General features: G+C 42.1%; 3 protein-coding genes across 4 annotated transcripts; 1 reads left to right on the top strand and 2 right to left on the bottom strand.

Moving 5' to 3' along the window:
* Window positions 1–1897: 1897 nt before the first annotated feature.
* Window positions 1898–9088, bottom strand: LOC311147225 (cysteine-rich with EGF-like domain protein 2). 2 transcript variants are annotated; one of them, XM_084183869.1, is made up of 11 exons: window positions 8728–9088; window positions 8226–8308; window positions 7772–7882; window positions 7448–7539; window positions 7183–7359; window positions 6924–7022; window positions 6727–6810; window positions 6463–6558; window positions 2882–3022; window positions 2542–2613; window positions 1898–2336 (listed from the first exon to the last, which is right to left on the bottom strand). In XM_084183869.1, the coding sequence occupies exons 1-11, from the start codon at window positions 8857–8859 to the stop codon at window positions 2278–2280; spliced, it is 1146 nt and encodes a 381-aa protein (XP_084039995.1). In that variant the 5' UTR covers window positions 8860–9088; the 3' UTR covers window positions 1898–2277. The 2 variants fall into 2 exon arrangements, with proteins under 2 accessions (XP_084039995.1, XP_084039996.1); XM_084183870.1 differs by lacking the exon at window positions 2542–2613.
* A 177-nt stretch (window positions 9089–9265) lies between these two features.
* LOC311147137 (dol-P-Man:Man(7)GlcNAc(2)-PP-Dol alpha-1,6-mannosyltransferase-like) lies at window positions 9266–14577 on the top strand. The gene is made up of 9 exons (XM_084183763.1): window positions 9266–9428; window positions 9671–9803; window positions 10007–10180; window positions 11869–12063; window positions 12344–12449; window positions 12687–12908; window positions 13142–13311; window positions 13614–13689; window positions 13781–14577. Exons 1-9 carry the CDS (start codon window positions 9270–9272, stop codon window positions 14019–14021), a joined length of 1476 nt encoding a protein of 491 aa, XP_084039889.1. The 5' UTR covers window positions 9266–9269; the 3' UTR covers window positions 14022–14577.
* Window positions 14578–14899: 322 nt separating this feature from the next.
* On the bottom strand, window positions 14900–21494 carry LOC311147136 (zinc finger BED domain-containing protein 4-like). The gene is made up of 2 exons (XM_084183762.1): window positions 21368–21494; window positions 14900–19724 (listed from the first exon to the last, which is right to left on the bottom strand). The coding sequence occupies exon 2, from the start codon at window positions 19526–19528 to the stop codon at window positions 15704–15706; it is 3825 nt and encodes a 1274-aa protein (XP_084039888.1). The 5' UTR covers window positions 19529–19724; window positions 21368–21494; the 3' UTR covers window positions 14900–15703.
* Window positions 21495–22147: the final 653 nt, after the last annotated feature.

The following is a 22147-nucleotide window of genomic DNA, read 5'->3' as shown; positions in this document are numbered from 1 at the left end:
ACTCAAACTCAGGGCCCGTCCCAAAGGCACTCTATTCCCTATGTAGTGCATTACTTTTGACCAGGGCCCATAGGGCAGTAATGCACTATATAGGGAATAGGGTGCCATTTGGGATACAACCAGACACATCCAAGACTGTATCCATTCTCCAACTGTGTCTGCAGGGCTTTAAATTTGTGCAGGCTTTATTGATGGACGGCGGTTTCTCAGTCCAGCTGTGTGTAGAAAAAGCAGACCTGACCACATCAGAAGAGTACAGAGGAAAGAAGCGAGCCACATCACAGGCAGTAGCCTGAGCGAAAGCACATGGTACAACTGCTTCACTGCTTTGCAGCATTCCGAACCCCAAACCACAGTTGGAGGAGGAGGGGTGAGAGGAGAGGGGGAACGAGTATCCTGCATTGCACTGCCGTGGCCCATCATTGACCCTACATCCATGGCCACACTGCCCTCTGAGAAGTTAATTCAGATCATAGCATGACATTCATTAAGGTCAGGCCCATCCAAAACTCCACAACCAAAGAGTCATCATCATGCCCAACCAGCTGGTCAGCCTACAGTCTCAGACAATTTAATAAGGGGTGATGACACCAGAGATGCATGTACAAAGTATCAATGGATGACACCTGTCTGTCTTGAACTCATGAATACATTTCTGAATGAAAATATAAACATTTTCAGCGTCCCCAGCTCATGCTCCCAATTTCATCATGCCTTGGGAAGTCCGTCTGTACTCCCTGTCTTTGTGATCACCCTGAGTACAACCGGACCATGTAGACCACAGCTGGCCTTTACTGGCAGCACACAACCACAACAGAGAGGTGGAAGAGAGCCTAGCACCCCTTCAACCAACCCACACACACACACTTGTGGACTTCTGAGGCCATTTGACAGTTCAGGCAGGGATTTACTCCACAAAAGGATTAGAATGCATGCTAAAAATAACATCTGAATGGAGTGTACTAGTTCCTTTTGAAGTGCCTTGGTCTGGGAAAGTCAGCTGCAAAGACTTCCATGTCAATCTTCACAGTCTATTGTTGTTTCCGAGCTTGAGAGAGCGAGAGAGAGAGAAATGCTGAAAAAGAGCAAAGTTGAAGGACTACTCATGGCATCACTAAGTCTTCACAGCAACCTGTTGTGACACAAACACATACTTTCCTCACTGACTGCAATACACTGTTGAGTCGGTGGAGTGTTGCAAGTGGAGCTTTCCTTGTGTTTCCGAGCACTATTAGGGCATCACAAAAACGACTACTACTCCCCCTAACCTATCTACTACTTATCTATGCAAACCTGAATTGCATTTGTTGTATTCCACTGTGTGTAGGCCTATATAGTACAAGTAGGGAGATCTTGGTCCATCTAACTTTACAATGCTGACATAACATCTTGCATCTGGGTGCAAAGAAACAATTGTCTTCAGTGGAAAGCACCAGCCAGGACAGGTTTCAACTGGATCCTCATTCAGCTCTACGGCTGCAAAGACAGTCAAAACAACTTACATCATCCCTGAAGGTGGTGAGAAGCAGGTTAGTGGGATATGCTGCCTTTGATCAGGAGCAGAAAACAGTTGAAAGATGATTATTTAGGATCAGGGTCATACAAAAACATACACATTTCACTAGTTGATCCACAAGACATGGTCGTCAAGCTTTTCAATTGCCTAACCCTAAAATAATACCATATTTGATCAATTTTATATAAACAAAACAAAAACAGTACATTTCATTCTGCCTATTCATCCAACCAACAGCTGATTTGAGATGTATTCTTTGTGGTTAGGGTGCCACTCTGTGTTCAACTTTGGAAACTACAACAGTATTTAAATTGCATTGACTGCACCCAAGAAGATGTCATAGGCACTGCTAATCCAGAAAGATCCATAATCAGACATATGCACCATCATTTCTGTTCTCAACTTTATTTGAATTATGTTCAAAATCCTGCATACATTTAAAAACCAGACAACAATAGACAACACTTGTTGGGTTAACCACAGCAACAACAAGAACCAGAGTATTTGGGGGTTGAACCTTTATTTTCTCAGCCATTCTGTTGGCTGTCCATCCATGATCCACAGGTATAAAAAGTCTGTAAAGACTGCAGTATGCATGTCGAGTGTTCAATAAATGCCATGTAGTCCCAATGCTTTAAAAGGAGTGGCCTCAAGATATTCTGATGCTGTGAGCTATAGGGGTGTAGTCTCACGGGTGACACCCACTTCTTAATAGTCCAAATGCTCTTCCTGGTTTGTTCCTATTGGTTCATTTCCTGAGGTTAAAGGTCCTCGTGCTCTTCTGGACGTTTCACTGTTTCAGCTACTTCCTCATTCTCCTCTGAAGTTAACAAAGACAAAACCACAAGCACTTGAAAATAAGAACTGACCAGGGCTGGAAGTCCCACACCCCTCAACTCATCTGCTGTACAAGGCAACACAATATCCTTTCCTTATGTGTTTATTTTGTCTTTATGTATAGTGTATGCTGCAAAAGGAATGACCTCATTGAGGACATTGAAGTTTCTCTAATTCTAAACACATACTTGCTTGATCATGCACTGATGTCAAATACAGCTTCAACCAAGAGAACCAAGAGTCATCTGATACAACTGCACCTGCAGTATTTCATAGAGAGTATACTGTTACTGTAGTAGTAACTACAGTGTACTTAACCTGCCAAGTCAGAGTGATTTGATTTGGATTTAACTACATTCATGGTTGTGGTCGACAATACTTATTATGCAGAATGCAGTTACATAAAAAAAAACAATATTTCAATAACACAAGATAACTAACTACACTCAATTAAAGTCTGTTGTCATCATGTATAAAATGCATTTTAAAATCATAAATCAACTAGTTCAGATTGTTATTATTGATTACCTGGCTCTGGTATTTTGACACAGACTCCGTCCTGTTCCTCGTACCTGCTGGCACAGATACAGATGTAGCTTCCTTTGTTGTTCACACACTCCTGGTTCTCCGCAGTACACACAGCGTCAGGCTGCTCACACTCGTTCACATCTGTACAGAGAACAGATCAACAATCAAATTGGTTTTCGGCACTGTCTTTTTTTACATTTATTGAAAGCATTAACTCTCCTCAGTGTACTCATTTCATGACTCTAGAACCAAGATAATGTATTCAAAATAGCTTCTGAAGTTTTATAATTGTATGTTCGTTAATGGGAAAATATGGTGATTTTTGTCAATTGCATGAAAAGTTTTTGTTTTGGAGATAAGAGGTTTTCATCAGACAGCGATGTTTTATAAAGCCCTTTTACATCAGTACTTTTATAGTAACAAACAGGACCCTCCTCCTCAGTGAATTTCATAAAAAAAGTGAAACATTAAAACAAGTTATCCTTTTTAGATAAAACTATACTAAATATATTCACGTCACCAAATAATTGATTTAAAAAAAAACACTGTTTTGAAATGAAGGTCTACTGTAGCCTCAACAGCACTCTGTCGGGTAGCACGATGGTGTAGCCGGAGGTCAGCTAGTTTCCGTCCTCCTCTGGGTACACTGACTTCAATACAAAACTTAGTAGGCTCATGGTTCTCATCCCATTCCAAAGACTTGCACAGTAATTATGACAACTTCCGGAGGATGTCCTCCAACCTATCAGAGCTCTTGCAGCATGAACTGACATGTTGTCCATCCAATTAAAGGATCAGAAAATGAATCTAGTACTGAAAGCATACGCTACAGCTAGCTAGCACTGCAGTGCATAAAATGTGGTGAGTAGTTGACTCAAAGAGAGAAAGACAATAGTTGAACAGTTTTGAACAAAGTTATTTATTTAAAAATGGAGAAACAAGAGAGAGAGAGCTAGCTATATTTAGTAAACAAGTCTATGAAGCGGTATTTCTTTCATTTTCACTTAGCTAGCAAATGCAGCTAGCTAGTTTAGTCTACTTAAACAGAGAGGAATGCTATGTTAACAAGCTAGTTATGGCTATCCAACACTGGAACACTTCAAAGTCAAGGTAAGCTTTTGGTTTTATTAATTTATTGCCACCAGGGCCCACCGGTGCAACTGCTAAACTGCTTGCTGACTGTACACTGTACTGCATGATTGTAGCGGGTTTACTAATGTGTTGGTTCTAGTAGCTATGTTGGCAATGACGTTAGCTAATATAGTGACAACAATGTAGGCTGTGTGTAGCGGTTATGATATGAAGGTTTAGCTTGGAAAGTTTTCTTTTCGCCTGGTCACAGACAGCTGATGTGTTGTGTACTGAAGTCCACAAGTGAAGGGAAAAGGTGAGGAAGAGAGTGCGTAGATGCGAGAAGGAATTATAGAACGAGCAAAATTATCATGCTGTTCGTATGTGGCTGCTATGAAAGTGAACTGTGTTTGCGTGTGATCAGGGGTGTATTCATTCCGGCAATTCTGTTGAAAAACGTTTCTTAAACGGAAGCAAACGGAATGGGGATAAACATACCTGAGTTTGTCCAATAGAAACTCTCGTTTGCAACTGTTGGACTAATGATTACACCATAGATCAGCTAGATGAAGGCAAGAGTGTGCAAGGCAGTATTGAATGTGTCACGGTCTGTCACCTTGATTACTTTAATTTCTCTCGACCTCTGTACCTACGTTGTAAACTTTCATTCGTAGACTAGGTTGTAGCAACCTCATGATGGGTATAGGGAACATGTGAGTATTATCTATTAGCCTAAACCTATCGATGTTACATTGAGCTGGGTGAATAGAATATGAATGACAGTCATCCAATATGCTGTAATAGAAATAAGGCCATGCTCTTAAAACAAATAATCGTCCTCCCTCATCATAAACGTCACCGACCGCCAAGGAGTTACAAGCACGTCAATAAGCATTCAACAACATCCATGTCATTCCCATTTAATTTAAAGCTGCAATATGTAACTACTTGGTCGACCCAACCAAATTCATATAAAAATGTGAGTTACAGATCTGTCATTCTCATTGAAAACAAGTCTACGAAGCGGTAGATCTGTTCTATGTGTGCTATTTCTATGCTTCCCGTTATTAAGTATTTTACTTTCGGTTTTGTACACCAGCTTCAAACAGCTGAAAATACAATATTTTTGGTTATGGAAAATATATTTCACAGCAGTTTAGATGGTACAATGATTCTCTACACTATACTTGCTTGTTTTGTCACAAACTGAAATTATGCAAGCCATTAGAATTTCAGCAACCAGGCAATGGTGGAGCGATTTCTGCATAGTGCATCTTTAAAGCATAAAAGGATATTTAAGCAAAGTATCCGACTGTCTGTTAAAACATGGATCTTGGTTTAGCATGTAGAGAAATGTAGGGATAGCATTGCAGTGCGAGGGGTAATGTACTGTATCGTCCTGCCTTTAAGGTAGTGTCCAGACTATGGACATACCTCCATTGTGGACGAGTTACTCTATGTCCAAGACTACTGCCTCTCTGTTACTGGCCAACAGGGTACACAGGCTGGACAACTGACAGTGGCTACATCAGGGAGGGAAAGAAGGAATACCTGGGATAGGTAAGGAATACCTGGGATAGGATAAGGTAATCCTTCTACCCCCCCCCCCCCCCCCCCCCAAAAATAAAAAAATAAAATTATTTGGAAAGTGGTTATCCCACTGGCTATAGGGTGAATGCACCAATTTGTAAGTCGCTCTGGATAAGAGCGTCTGCTAAATGACGTAAATGTGCCCTTGAGCAAGGCACTTAACCCTAATTGCTCCTGTAAGTCGCTCTGGATAAGAGCGTCTGCTAAATGACTAAAATGTAAAATGTAAAATAAAATAATGAATAAATATAGTCCCCTGTAGCTTAGTTGGTAGAGCATGGCGCTTGCAACGCCAGGGTTGTGGGTTCGTTTCCCACAGGGGGCCAGTATGAAAAATGTATGCACTCACTAACTGTAAGTCGCTCTGGATAAGAGCATCTGCTAAATGACTAAATGTAAATGACAGAAGGGATGAAGGAAGAAGGAAGGAAGGAAGGAAGGAAGGAAGGAAGGAAGGAAGGAAGGAAGGAAGATACTTCCTTAGTATTCCACCAGGGCCATGCTGCAAGGTGAGATGTCCTAGTTGCAAGTATGAGTAACTGCATTTGGAATGTGGGCGTGTGGGTGTGTCGAAACCTAACAGCTAATTGGGCAGATTGGTTGCCACTCAAGACTTTTGGCTGCTTCCTTGTAGCATTTTAGCTAAGCCAGTTAGGCACGTTAGGAGAACTAACGTGGCACATTAAAAGAACTAATGTGGCACGTTAGGAGAATGAGGTTAAGGTTAGGAAAAGGGTTAGGCTTAGCAAAAATGCTACAAGGAAGCAGCAAGCAGCCACGCAAAACGGTCTTGAGTGGCAACCAATCTGCCCAATTAGCTGTTACTTTTCAATACACCCACTTGTGTTGATCCTCCCACTTGTTTTGCAAAGCTCACTTTCAGACACACCCCACGTATGCAGTTACCTATGTCTCCCTACCTGTGCAGGTGCCCTCTGAGTCCTGGTACCCAGGAGCACAGCTCTGGCACTTATCAGGCCCTGCCCCAGTACAGCCTGAACACACCTTGTCACAGCCTGCCAGAGAGGAGAACACAGAGGTCAAATGTTAATACTTGTTTAAAGTTTATTACAAATAGCTTAGTCATGTTTATATTTTCAGTCCCTAATACAATAGCTGTATCCATCCAACAACATAGTAAATATGGTCCTCTCACTAAGTAGTAGACCACAGTTTTACAGTACCTTTACAGGAGAACGAGCCATCTGTGTTCAGACAGTACTGATCCTCTTTGCAGAGAGGAGGGTTGTTCAAGCACTCGTTCACATCTAGGGTCACACAATGAGAAGCAACAGGAAAAGTGAGTTTGATCTTGATGTCAAATTCATGACAGGAAAAGTACTTATTATGCCATGGAAAAGTATCAAAATGTCACTCTCACCAAGACAGGTCCCCTCGTCATCCTCCCCCCAGCCCGTCTTGCACTCCTCACAGTCCTCATTGGTTAGACCAGTGCAGGTCTTGCAGGAGGCGTGACACTCTGTAGTGTAGGGGATTGAGTGGGAAAGGTGGTCTGAGATGCATGCCCTGCTCCAAATAGACCCCTAGACTGTCCCCTAGGCACATTGCTTAGATCTAAAAGGCCTGGATTTGTGTAAACCATTGTTAAAAATAACATGCAAACATAATAAACTAAGTACCTGTGCATAGTGAAAACGTGTCGTTCCTAATTTCATTGAAGTATCCGTCGATGCAGTCCAGACAGAACTCCCCCTTGTAACCATGGTCACAGTTGCACCTGCCGTTACCCCCTCGTGTTCCGTCACCGTCACACACACCATTGCCATGGCAAGGCCTCTCGGAACCCCCCACACAGGCTGTCAGAAGGAAACAGTTGGTTCTCATTCACCCATGGCTGGTTGGTATTAGTCAAATAAATTTGGTTTTGGAGGACTATGTCTTTACCATTGCAATCAGGGCCAAATGTTCCCTTCGAACAGCACACCTTGATGGTATCAATGCAGAACCACTTATACAGATCAGGATGCTTCTTTTGCCTGGATTGGAAGAGGGTGAGGTCAAAAATCACAATACACATTTGAATTGTAGCCTGGCAGTTCAGAGATTTCACAACGACAAAGACAGTGATAAGGGGTCTTGAAATTGATGTCAATGGCCTATACTCCAGGAGAAGTAAAAGGCCTAAGTAAGTAAGTAGTAAGGGGTTTTGTGCTGATGGGACATGTGCTGCCCTCTTGTTCTAGCTGAGCAGTCAGGTCAAGTACTCACCTCTTGAACCACCAGGTCTCAAAGTGGTCCTCCTGCTCCTCTACCATGTGGTTACATTCAAAGCTGCTGCTGTCACACAGATTCTCCAGAATCTCAACTAGGCGGATCTCACTGAGTGGGAGGAGGGAAAGGGAAGAGGAGACAGAGAAATCAGCTTCTATTGTGCCACTGGGTCAACAGATAATATGTGGTCTGAGTCAGCATGACAAATAGGTTTAGCAATCACAGATTTTTTATTTTTATTTTTTTTTAATGCCATTTAGCAGACACTTTTATCCAAAGCGACTTACAGTCGTGCGTGCATACATTTTTGTGGTCCCGGGGATCGAACCCACTACCTTAGCGTTACAAGCGCCGTGCTCTACCAGCTGAGCTACAGAGGACCACTGATCAGAGCAAACAGATAGGTGATAAGCACAGCAACATGATGATGAGTGGTGTATAGGAATCTTACCTCGTCTCATATTTGGAAAGTGCCCTCTCCTCCCAAGCGGTGTTTCCTCCACCAAAGTTCTGCTTTTTCGTTCGGTCCAATCCCTGTTGGAACAGTAGTGTGAGGATGAAGACTAGTTAACCAGACACAGATTATGGCAGTCATTTGATCAATGGTGAAAATGTACTACAGCACTGTGTCTGATAATCTGTGTGTAAACAGCACACATATGTAAACTAGTTATTAGGTCTGACTCCCACATTATAAACTGGTCTAACGTTAACTGACTAGCTGACTGACTAGTATACTGGTGTTATGATACTCAGTAACATTACATTGCCTACATCAAGGTCAGAAGAGGAAGGCTTAGTTACATGAATGCATTACAAGAACAATACACCATCATTGGTTGCCCACTGGTAAATAAAAGCACATCAATTGGTTGTGGTTTGAATCAGACCAATTGATAGTCCTGCCCAGCTAGCCAAGGCAAATTATACACAGAAGAACATTTCAAACTTACCTTACTGAAGTTATCAGCTATCTGTTTGCATGTATTACATGGGCTTTTTAAGTCTTTTGCATATGTGCATTGTGATAGTAAAATAAAAGCTAGGCTACAAAATAGCCACAATAATTGACTGAACGATAGCATTTTGGCTAGCTACAGTAGCTGGATAGCAGTTGAATGACTCGAAGTTTCATATCATAGCTAACGTTACACCTTAGCCACTTGCCAGCAAGCTTCCTATCCCTAAAAACTTGCAGCACTAGCCACATATACAACACTTTATTGGAAGTTAGCTAGCGTTATCTATGCAAAGCGTACGAAAGTAATATTTACATGCAGGTAGAAAAAAAAGAGCTACCTTTTTTTTTGCGTCATCCTCTTGGTACGATTGTGGCTTGTCGTGATTTGCCATTTTGCCCATCAATCACTGTGAGTACCAATGATATTCCGCCACGAGCGGGACAACCGTCTTCTTTCTACCCACGTTGAAAAATATGTTCACGTTTCCAGATTTGTGCGCATGCGTCAACTTCCTATATACTTCACGTCACGTCATGGCAGAGAAGAGGGCTGCGTCTGGGCAATCACTGTTGTTTTTACTAATTTCGGTGACTCTACTACATTTGTTTATTTGTCCTTTTACAAAAGTTGAAGAGAGTTTCAATTTACAGGCAGTGCATGATATTCTTTATCACAGACTTGATTTTGAAAAGGTAAGACTGAGAGCAACACATACATCAGCCAACTGACAGTAGCTAGCTAACAGTTAGCTAATCTTCTTTACACATGCATTGTGCAAATGCTTGTTGAGTGTGTTAAACTAGATATTTTACATCTCTTGATAAAGCCTTCTTCAACATTACCTGCCCGTAAATCATTTTGTGCCACCTAAACAATGACAAATGCCAGAACTCCATTGCTGATGTTAATAGTATCTTTCCCACTGTCTCACCAGTATGACCACCATGAATTCCCTGGTGTGGTGCCACGGACATTCCTTGGACCTGTGTTCCTATCAACGGTCTGTTCCCCACTGGTCTACCTGCTGTCACTACTGGAGGCTTCCAAATTCTACACACAGCTGATGGGTAAGTCTTGCTGCTATTATATGATACCCATGAACAACAGCAGTGCAATAGAGCAGACCTGGGTCCAATAGATTTTTCACTTTTGGGACTACTCAATTGTTTCCATAGTGCCAGACAATCTAAATCAGCTTGATAGGTAAATGACAGCTCTGTCACAAATCAGTCCACTCAAATGTATTGATGTGTACCTTTTTGCTGTCCAGTGCGAGGTTGCCTGGGAGTGTGTGTGACTTTAGCTCTATGGCGCATGCAGAGGGAGGTTCGGAGGCAGTTTGGGTCGACAGTTGCGGGACTGTTCTGTCTCACCTGCGCCTCACAGTTCCATCTCATGTTCTACAGCACGAGACCCCTCCCCAATGTATTTGCACTGCCAATAGGTAAGAGACACTGATATATTGAAGACATGATTGTAGTATTAAACTATCTTGGATGAAAATCTTCCATACACATTTTTGCAGCATAACTTATGTATCAAAATACTGTTGGAGACAAGCCTCATGTAGGATAAAATCTATAATAAAAATGTCTACCAATGTGTTTAAGGTGCTACACAAATGATTTTTTTGCATTTTTGTATTGTAATTTCAGATAATGTCCATAATATATCTGCGGTAATAGTGGAATGATAGTGTTTCACAGTATAACTTACCCGCAGTGTTGTGATTGGCTGTGATATTCGCCTATTGATTTCTCCTGCCGGTGTGGCACCTGTTGTCAAAATAGGAAAGCTGTTTTGACTTTGGCTATGTTATGTAGTGGATATCGGATCAAGTGGCCAATGTAAAAATCGCTCTGCCATTTCTTGGTTGCTACAATTCTACACTGTTTGCTCAATTTCAGTGAGGAAACAAGCACTAAATATTAAATATTGTAGGGAATCATTGTACCATCTAAATCAATGTGAAATATATTTTCTATAACAAAAAATATTATTTGTACAGCTGTTTTAAAGCTGGTGGACCAAAACCAAAAGTAAGGCTCAATCGTGAATCTCTCCCATGTTACGGGAAAATGGGATGTGCTGAGGGGGGAGATTTGTTTTGAATGCAGCCTAGTGCTGTTGCAATTCACCTAGCTTACATATAGGTGAACAATTATTGGTGTAGCACCTTTAAAATACACTACATGACCAAACGTATGTTGACACCTGCTCGTCGAACATCTCATTACAAAATCATGGGCATTAATAAGGAGTTGGTCCCCCCTTTGCTGCTATAACAGCTATAACAGCCTCATGAGCATTAGTGAGGTCAGGCACTGATGTTGGGCGATTAGGCCTGGCTCGCAGTTGGTGTTCCAATTCATCCCAAAGTGTTCGATGGGGTTGAGGTCAGGGCTCTGTGCAGGCCAGTCAAGTTCTTCCACACCAATCTCGACAAACCCAGATTCGTCCCTCGGACTGCCAGATGATAAAGCGTGATTAATCACTCCAGAGAACGCATTTCCACTGCTCCAGAGTCCAATGGTGGCAAGCTTTACACCACTCCAGCCGACGTTTGGCATTGCACATGGTGATCTTAGGCTTGTGTGCGGCTGCTCGGCCATGGAAACCCATTTGATGAAGCTCCCAACAAACAGTTATTGTGCAGACGTTGCCTCCAGAGGCAGTGTATATGATTTCTACACGCTTCAGCACTCGACGGTCCCGTTCTGTGAGCTTGTGTGACCTACCACTTCGTGGCTGAGCCGTTTGTTACTCCTAGACGTTTCCACTTCACAATAACAGCACTTACAGTTGACCGGGGCAGCTTTAGTAGGGCAGAAATTTGACAAACTGACTTGTTGGAAAGGTGGCATCCTATGACGGTGCCACGTTGAAGGTCACTGAGCTCTTCAGTAAGGCCATCCTACTGCCAATGTTTGTCTATGGAGATTGCATGGCTGTGTGCTAAATTTTATACACCTGTCAGCGACGGGTGTGGCTGAAAAAGCCGAATCCACTAATATGAAGGGGTGTCCACATACTTTTGTATATAGTGTATTTTAGGAGAGTCCTTTCTTCCAGCAGTTTCTCTGATGATGATAATGTTATGCAGTAAAACGGTCTGTTCTGTTTTCTTCCTAGTCCTGTTGGCGTTCACTGCATGGATGGGGCAGAGGTACGGGTCCTTCATCTGTCTCTCTGCTCTCGTCATCATCGTGTTTAGATCAGAACTGTCTCTCTACCTGGGTCTTATGCTGCTCATGTCACTACTGAGCAGGAGGCTGGGGATCCTCCAACTGCTCTACTATGCCATTCCTGCAGGTGCTCTGTCACTAGGTGAACGATAAGATATTGATACTGACTATAACCTAAATGTTGCTATTTTGTGTTCCCACTGTAAATCTGTTATCAGCAACATTAATTCTGGTCCTGGAGAACTACAGGGTGTGCAGGCTTTTGCTCCAGCCCAGCACTAACACAGCTGGCTAAGCTATAGTAGTTAGATGAGTCGGGTGTGCTATAGCTTGCCTGGAACAAATACATACATACCCTGTAGTTTTTCAGGATTAGAAGTGTCTTTAGATGAACGTCTAATTTTATATTCTGTCTCTTTCAGCTTTGACTGTTGGCATTGACTCATTATTCTGGAATAAGCTGATTTGGCCCGAGGGCCAGGTACTCTGGTACAACACCATCCTGAACAAGAGCTCCAACTGGGGAATATCCTTCACTTCACTAAATGCTTGTTATAAACTCATAACAACAATGCCCACACAGTCAACTAATTAAATCATGCAACGCAGCTTTAGACACCTGCTTCTCCTTGATCGATTCTGAGTTAGTATAAACGTTTGTGATAATATTATGAAAGTAATGGGTTAATTTTCCACTCATCACGGCGAGCCCACTTATGAAAACAACAACTTGCTAGCTTTCCTTGACTTTCTCCCCCAGTAAACCTCCCCCTTTCTGTGGTACTTCTATTCTGCTCTGCCCCGTGCCCTGGGCTGCGCAGTGCTGTTCGTCCCCCTAGGCCTGCTGGACAGACGGACACGCATCCTGCTGCTGCCTACTGTAGGATTTATCCTGCTCTACTCTTTCCTGCCCCATAAGGAGCTACGCTTTATCCTCTACACCTTCCCTGTGCTGAATATAGTGGCCGCACGGGGCTGCTCCTTCATGTAAGGAGAGAAAGCCTGTTATTGACATGATTGTTGTCTGTTCAGGGAGGTCAATTTAGTATAATAATGTTGCAAAAACATGATTAGTGCTTATTTTGACCTTCAGGATGATGGAGTCACAGTTCAATTGTAACAATTGTCTTTCGGGGGACATACGGTATGGGCTTTAAGTGTGGACAGAGAAACCACATTATATAATAATGTTGAAAACCTTTTAATTCTCGGTCCGACAGTCTGAACAACTACCACAAATCTTGGATGTATAAACTTGGCTCCTTAATCGTGGTTGGCCAGTTGGTGACAAATGCTGCATACTCCAGCATATCTCTGTACGTGTCCCATCACAACTACCCTGGAGGCAGGGGGGTGCAGGTACTACATAAACTAGTACCGTCTACATCAGGTAAGCGCAATGATGTAGTGAAGGGTAAACGCACGTCAAGGCTGTTTACACACCTTTCTTATTTTGAGGGAGTATTTAACCACCTTTTGCAGGAAAATGTATTGAAAGTATAGTAGGGAGCGTTAATTTACTCGCTATCAGTGTTTACCCACCTATTTTATTTTTTTTACCACTATATCACTTGGTAAGAGGTTATACATTTTTTGTTATCATATCAGTTATAAAATCAGACAGTGAGGAAAGTGTCATGGTTGCAAAAACACTGATTTAAAGGCTGTATGTAATCAATTGCTTCTCCTCAGATGTCTCGGTTCATATTGATGTATTTGCTGCCCAAACTGGAGTGTCACGTTTCTTAGAACTGAACAGAAACTGGAGGTTAGTTTGACTAGGTATTCTATTCTGGAATATAACTGTTTCCAACCTTCTAAAGGCATTCTAAGGATTCAGCTTTGTGTTATATTGTCAGGTATGACAAGAGAGAAGACATTGGCCCTGGACACCCTGATATGAAGACATACTCTCATGTTCTGATGGAGGCCAATGCCACCCAGATAGCACTACTCAAAGGCTCCCACATGCCTTTGGTCTTCATCCAAGGTTACAGCAACATGACGTTGAATGCCTTTCGGTTTCCTTTCTTCAGTATAAACCTGGGAGGCAAACTGGTGTTGCTAGAAAGAGTACCTGACCCTGAGCATCCCAGTTGAACTGAGGACAGTGATGTAGTTTTTCAGGATTTAGTATTTTCCTATGACCAAATTGTAAATAACCTAAACTAAATTGCAGTGTATTGAGTGTTCTGTTGTTTTCAATCACTCTTTTGGGATATAAGTTGGTTGGAGCCAGGTATTGGTAGAATACACTGATTGGATCACCTGCTTTATTTTTTTATATGTGAATGACTAAAATGTGACTGGCCAGGCCAGCTTAGATCTCCATTCACATGCAAAGAAAGTGTATATAGGCCTTTCATTACTTCAACTGAAAATGATCCATGACAATGCACTTATCCTCCAATTTTACTCCACCAAACCAGGTAACTGGTTTACTGTCTTTAACACTTCCTTCAAACAAAGTGGTCAGATAACCACAGTTCAATAATTGCCATCCTTCAAAACTGCATTATTTTCTGAAATAGGTTCCAAGAACTCATTATGCTATTGCTCCATTTAATGTGTTTTGTACGTATTTATAATTTCCCATATGAACAAAACAGCTCATCGTGAGCTTTGGAATAAAACTGAAGAGGAAATGTGAAAAATACATTGTCTTGTTTGTTGACTTAGAAGTACTTGTGCCACTTGAGGCAATATTACATGCTTCTAGAGACCACTGTTTTCAGAAAGGTTACATTTAAATGTTGCAAATAAACAACATTCCCTGGTGACTCTGTGCCCATGACAGTGTGATGTATGGGTCATGTTTAGTAGGGAGAACACTAAGTGAAACTGGCAGGTAGTGCCTGAACTTTTCTAGTAAGAACATATTTTCTGTTGCCAAACATTTTGCTACAGTGTCCCCTACCAAACACGGCCATTTTTGTACACAAAACATTTAGAGAAAAAAAAGAAAAACAGGAACAAAGGATTACATAAGAAACCTTTATTTACAAATGACCACAATATTTGCATGGTTTCAGTGAATGCTTCCACATTCATCAAATTAAGTTCAGAAATCATTATTTATACAAATGTACAGTACATTTTACTTGACAACCCATAACTTAATCCCTTGAAAATAAACTTAATTGTGCTAAAGACTATTTCAAACAAATTGCTTCTGAAAAATACAGCAATTTCTTGCATAACATTAAAAAATATTTTAGCAAGTTAAAGTTATTTCTAATCGACAGTACCATGAGCCACAAATTCACAATGAAATAATTAAATAACAAACTCAACATCTTTCAAGTCACAGCATTTATTTTTGGGCCGTGTTCATTTAGAAAAAAAACAACCCAGCATCTTGTTTCTAATATTTTAAGCCATCATTTAAATTGAAAGACTTGATTTGCGCATCAAAGTATTTACAGCATTTTGACCTGAATTAGTTTTGGATAAGGCACACGGAGAGAGAAGACAAAACTTTGACATTTAAAAAAATTAAGACAGGAACAAATATTCACAACCCCTACCGCTAAATACACCCCTCCCTCCCTGACACTTCACTGAGTCTCTGACTGATGCAAGTTCTAAAGTGTTGACAGTAGTACACAAAATGCAATTAAGAAAAACCTCATTAACAATTCCAAATGCGCTCATGTTTTGAAAATGAACCTCAGTGTATTATTTATTCTCCTTTAGTTACCCCTGAATCTCAAAAAAGGGTCATTTCACAGTTCTATGAATTGGACCTTGATAAGGAGCTCCTCATAAACAATGGTTTTAAATCAGTGCTGATAATAAATTAAAGGTAGGTTGACCTTTAGAAAGAGAAGCCCCTCCATGTTTTCTAGCAATGGCATGGGCTGATTCAGAGTGCAGTTCACACTGGCTGTGCTGAACAGAATCTCTGCTGGGACAATGCTGGGAGGGCAGCCCACGTAGCGGACAGCGACCTTGGCAAGGTCAGGCCACAGTAACTTCTTCAGGTTCCAATAGTCCAGTGGATCACAGCTTTGATCAAGTATGTCCTCCTCCAAGTATTCCAGCACTGCCAGCTCTGACGATTTTGGTTTGTCCTCCTGTTTTATCTTGTGTCTGATGTCATCCATGAGCGCCCAGAGGTTGTCCTTGTTGTTTGAGGGAGAGCCGTTTGATGAAGCTGGGACCTCTCCACCACATCCGTTGGATAGTGAAGGCTTTGTCTCAATTGAGGTAGAAAGGGACACCTGAAGTTCACTGATAAGGTCTTGTTTGCATTGCTCCGCCTCTTCCTCTGTGAACAAGGAAATCTTGTACCGTGGGTCCAGCATTGTCGCCCAAGTGTACCTGGGGTCATGTAGGGTCGACGACATCCTGCTCACCATCGCTTCCTTCAGAGACTTGAGCATGTTGTCGATGCCCATCGTCTCGTCGAAGAGCATGTCTATCTTCCGGTTGAGGATGTGTATCAGTGGTATAACTTGGCCCAGAGTGGCGGTGCGATTGCTCATCTCCCTGCAGGCCACTTCGAAGGGCTTCAACGCATTACACACCGACTGCATCACTTCCCACTGGTCGCAACTGATCATTTCCCTGAAGTTGCACTCTATCGACATCTCGTCGACCGCTTTCTTTTGTTCTACCAAACGTTCAAGCATGAAGAAGGATGTCCTCCATTTTGAGGGAACGTCCTGAATGAGGCCATTTTCAGGTAGCTGGTAAACCTTCTGCAGTTCAGCCAACTTCTCCTTTGCTTTGTCTGAGCGATACACGCGCTCAGAGATCTTCCGAGCGATGCTTAGAAGGTTCTGGACCATCCTCTGACTCTTTATGGCTTCGCTCACAATTAGGTCTATGGTGTGTCCGAAGCACTGCACAATGACATGGTCGTTGTCCTCCAGGACATTTGCAATGGCATTGTTGTCGGTTACAGTGAATCCTTTCTTCAGCCCTAAGGAGCTGATCCAGGTGTCCCAGAAGTATTCAAGCTGCTTCTGTATATTGAGCACGTCATGGTCACAGTCCATCTGTGACACACTGAGGAGAGCAGAGCAGTGGAAGTCCTCGCCCTGAGGTCTAACACATGATTCGTATGAAACCCAGTGGGCAGTAAGAGTCAGATATTCCCGAGTCTGGCTAGTGACCCAGATGCTTGTTGTGAAATGGACAATACCACTCTCAGCCTCTTTCAGGTGTGTTAGAACAACCTCCTTCACCCTCTCATACATGTCTGGTATGGCAGTGCTGGTGAAATACGAAGAGGAGGGTAGAGAATACTGAGGTTGAAGGTACTCCAGTAATCGGTTCAAACCAGTGTTCTCTACTAGGGCTGATGGCTGAAGATCCAGTGCAAGCATTTCGGCAACGAGTTTGGTAATTTTTTTGGCAACCGGGTGGTATTCATCAAATCTTTCACAGTTTTCGTCATACACAGAAGAAGTGTCCATGAGTTCGTGTTTAACGTGAATTTCAGCAGACGGCACATCACCTGAGATAGTACTGTTACTTTCAAGAACATTTCCATGAAATCTCTGCATGTGCCTGAATAAACAACTAGTTCCAAGGTTTGTCGTCTTTTTGCCCCGACTTATTGTGCGGCTACAGTGCAAACAAACCACCTTAGTGGGATCGGAATGGGAAATAGAAAAATGATTCCACAACTTTGATGTCTTTTTACTGAACACAGAGTTATGTGGCTTTTTCTCTTTGGCAGGGCTGTTAGTTAGTTTGTCTGGAACAGCCTCAGCGGCAGAGAGAGTAGCGTAGTGATGAGGTGAGGAGTCCTTATCATTTGTGCTTTTTGGGTTTTTGAGGACATCAGGGTGCCTTCTCATTAGATGCCTCATCAAACAGCTGGTTCCGAAGTCTCCCCGTTTCCCCCGGCTGATGACACAGGGGCAGTATCGGCAGAGGGCTTTAAGCTGATCCACTGGAGAGACGATGAAATGGTGCCACACTTCGGATTTCACCCGTTTCATGATTTTTTTGTTTTGTTGGAAAATTGAACTCGCCAGATCTTCTTTCAGGCCTGAGCCCTCTATTGACAGATCGCACAGTGAGGAACGTAAAGGATCATCCTCATCTCTGAGTCCAAAGCAGAGATTGAGGGAGGAATCCTGTTCTGATTGGTTTATTGTGTCATCAGAATCCTTCACATCCATGCTTTCATCTTTGTTATGGGGCACTTCGTCAGATATTGTTTCTGGGGAGGATGGAGCGAAGGGGGATTCTTTTTTAATGTCCACTACTGAGTCCTGATGCAGCTGAGAGCGAGACAATAGCGTTGGTGGGTTTGTATATGGTGGTGGGATGTTCGAGCCCTGTCCATTTTCTTCAATTACAATTTCTCTGTGGGCTCTCCACATATGGCGAATCAGACAGCTAGTGCCCAAGTCCTTTCCATTTTTACCCCTGCTAAATTCATTCATGCAGTGTATGCATACTGCTTTGGAACTGTCAGCAGGTGACAGGTAGAAATGCTTCCACACAGCTGATCTTCTACGAGAACTTGAGTTTTGGGGAGTTGCAGTGAGGCGCTCACACCCACCTCCATCCATCGCTTCTTCATGGTTGTTGTTGGAATGTGAGGATGAGACTGTACCAGTGTCATTTTTGGCACCCTTTTCTAGTTTTGGTTCGAGTTTTGGTAACACTTCTTTGGATGATGATATGTCAGAGCCCTCTGCTGAAGAGGTGGACGGTGAAGAGTTATTTTGTGAGGCAGGAGTAGTAATGCTAGCTGCCAGGCTTCCATTATTTGATGAATTTGAGGGGGGTATTACAGATGAGGCAACAGAAGCAGTCAGAGTATTTGAGGAGAGGTCGCCATCTTGTAAAAGCACAGTGGGGTGAGCCCTTCGTATGTGCCTCATTAAACAACTTGTACTGAGGTCCTTCTCGTTCTTACCTCGACTGAACTCTTTCATACAGTACATACAGATTGCTTTGGTACTATCACGTGGAGATATGCAGAAATGGTTCCAGGCAGGGGATTTCTTCCTGGGATTAGCGTTAGCGGGACTTCTCATGGATGACAATAGGCTTTGAGTGACAGCATCCATCGCAACATCATAAAGAGTGCTTGTGTACCCACTAAGCATACTACTGTAATCATCTGTATTGTCATCTGTATTGTCTCTAGCAACATAGGGGCCTACAGAACTATCATCCTCTTGGGTCCCCTCCTCCATACTGTTTGGATCCTCCTCTTCCTCAATGTGTTCAGATGTGTCATTTTCTATCTTGACCTCAGTGTTTAGACTTTTGTTTGAAATGGCTGGAGAAGTAGGCCTAAGAGAGTCCTCTTTGTCACATGCCTCATCTGCTTCATTGACAGACTCATTAATTGTTAATTGTCCATCAACCTGAGAAATAGATAAATTGTCTGGTTCCTCCTCATGAATAGAAGCCACGGGGGAAGAGTCTTTAGCCAGTGTTTTAGACTGACAATAGGTTTCTGTGTCTGTAGTGTCATGGGGGGTGATGCTGTATGATTTAAACACGTAGCCATCTTGCCCCTCAATTTTTAGACATGTTCCTTTTGCCTCTCTTTTCTTGTTTTCTATGCCATTAGTTTCTGAGTCTACTACATCTTCTTCACTCTTAAGAGAGAGGTCTTCCTCTCCATCCATGTTAGCCGACCAAAGTTCTGCGAGAAAATCAAATGTTCTTATCTAATGCAGCTTGCCAAAAGTTCATGAGTCATGGGTGTGTGAGCATTTCTCACACCAACGTTTCAGTCTGTTTGTCCAGATCAGAAGGAGCAAGCTTGTAGTCCATTTTCTCCATTTGTGTGTCAAGAGAAGTTTCCACCTTTTCTAGTAGGATCTGGAATGAGATTCAATAAACATTGATGATATTTCAGCAAATAGCAGATAAAAACAAGTTGACAGATTAGAACATGTCAGGCTGCAATCCAAAGGACCTCACATTACCCCTAAAACATATATTGTGTTAGGTTGTAATATATATTAGCCATGCTTAGTAGTACGACAGTGTGGAGCAGGGTTATTCAACTCTTACCCTACGAGTTCCGGAGCCTGCTGGTTTTCTGTTCTACCTGATAATGAATTGCACTGATCTGGTGTACTAGATCTAAATCAGTCCCTGATTAGAGAGGCACAACAACAACAAAAATGCAGTGGAACTTCCTTCGAGATCCAGAGTTCAGTTTGAGGTGTGTAGAGCGATACTAGCCTGCCATTATTTAGGTGGTACCCCACCCAAAACATTTTAATTCAATTGGTTTCAATGTTGGTGCGCATTGCTTCCAGCAATGAATTTAACTTTGGGGTCCTTTAAGCCCCATATATGACAATGTATAGCCTAACATTCATTGGTGACATTTTATCAATATTCAAAGTAGGCATGTTGATATTTTAATGTAAATAAATCATGGGAGTATAACTATCCAATTTATGATTGAAATATAGCCTAGAACACAATACATTGTTATTGGTTATAAAATTACATTGGTTTCATGGTTGCCACACTAAGTAACCTACATGGTAGCCACAGTAAGTAAACCTTATTTTATTAGCAACAATGCCTTAATTTGCCTATAAATAAAACTGCTTATTACACAGATACATTGAGTGTTCTTTAAGATCAACTAACCCAGAACAAGAGACAAATGGGGAATTAATCGTTATTCATGCATGCAGCCAGTCAGCTACCAGCAAACCACCACGAATGTTATGTTTCACCAATACTGTAGCAACCACAGACATAGTCCGATCTCACAGGTGATCTGATCATAATTATGTCTGGAATGTAGACAAAACAGCTACAGTAGTATCATACTCCCTTTCTAACGAGAACGTTATCCAACTGTTAACTAGCTAGTTAGCGTAACAGCTAGTTAGCTTGACAGCTAGCTAGCTACAGTAGCCTTATTTCCTGATCCAAGCTAGCTGGCTAGTCTTTTCCGGGTAGAGTTAGCTAACGAGCAACATCCAGGATTAAGGTGTGACACATTGATTTGCTTTAAAATAGTAGCTATTTCACTCACAACTCATAATTTGGAGCCCATTGGGTAATGCTAAGTGCTAACCCTAACCTAGCTAGCCAGCCAAGTTAATAGCAGTGTCTGAGTGAGGCTAGCTAGGTATCACATTAAACCTAGCTAGCTATCTAGCTAGCTACACAAAAACAAACATGCATACACACACACTTCAGTCATATGGGTTTCTAAAACAGAAATCTGAAACCATAACTTCACAAACCGACTATCCTTTCAACTACATATATGAAGCAGCCTATTTATTAATTAGGGACAGTGTCCGATACAGTACGGACCCTGGTCGTGCCAGTTAGCTAGACCACACAGGGCATAACCTGCCTGGTGAGACAGAACCAGATCCTGCCCTGGTATGGAACAGAAGAACCGAATCAGCCCAGCACATTACTCACGACGTTATTTAAAAAAAGAGACCCCTAGAAATCATTTTAGACCAAGATAGTATACATACCTTGAAATTTTGGTATATCATTCACTGGGTTTCAGTTACTAAACAGTTAAATACGACACATTTGATTGATCCAGAGTGAGAATTACTTCGTTGCTTTGTCTCCCAGCAGTTCACATTCAGCTGAAGCAAGTCCACACAGCGTCGGACAGAAGGCACACGCTTTATGATGTCACTGGGTTGAACGGTTTTCCAATATGGCGGCAGGGACAATAAAAAACTAATCATTCGTCGATAAAGCAACACTTCTTAATAGATCAATACGTGCATAATACTTATTGACAGGCGTTATGATGCATTGTGTACATATGCCATCGCCAATACACTAACAATAATACATTTCCCCAACGGTGTTGTTTGTTTTCATGCTGTTATCACTGCTCTTAAATTTTAACCTTACCAACGGGGTTTCTTGACCTGAAGGGTCTCTCCCAGGGGCACTGAAACCATCACGGGTGGGCACATGGTTTACATAACAAAAGTCGATACATTTATGCATATGAACATATTTGGCTTGTCTTATTTCTAGAAGCACAGGCATAACAAATTGTTATGAAAGGCTTGCTGTATAATAGTCATTGTTCGCTAATCACTGCTGAGAACAATGTGAATGTGAAATTTAAATGTTACTATATGTGGAGTGAGTCTAAATTTAGACAGTCTGTCTCAGCCAGCATGAAACACACATTAAATGGGAATTTGAATGTTAACACAGACTGAATTTTGAACAAATTACTAGGCTGCATGTATGTAAATCCTCATGCATGCTTTGAGGCTTCACAG

Source organism: Coregonus lavaretus, assembly GCF_964263955.1.
Source record: "Coregonus lavaretus genome assembly, chromosome: 19".
NCBI lineage: Eukaryota > Metazoa > Chordata > Actinopteri > Salmoniformes > Salmonidae > Coregonus > Coregonus lavaretus.
The sequence above is the reverse complement of the archived record's forward strand: the minus strand, read 5'-3'. Positions and strand labels throughout refer to the sequence as shown.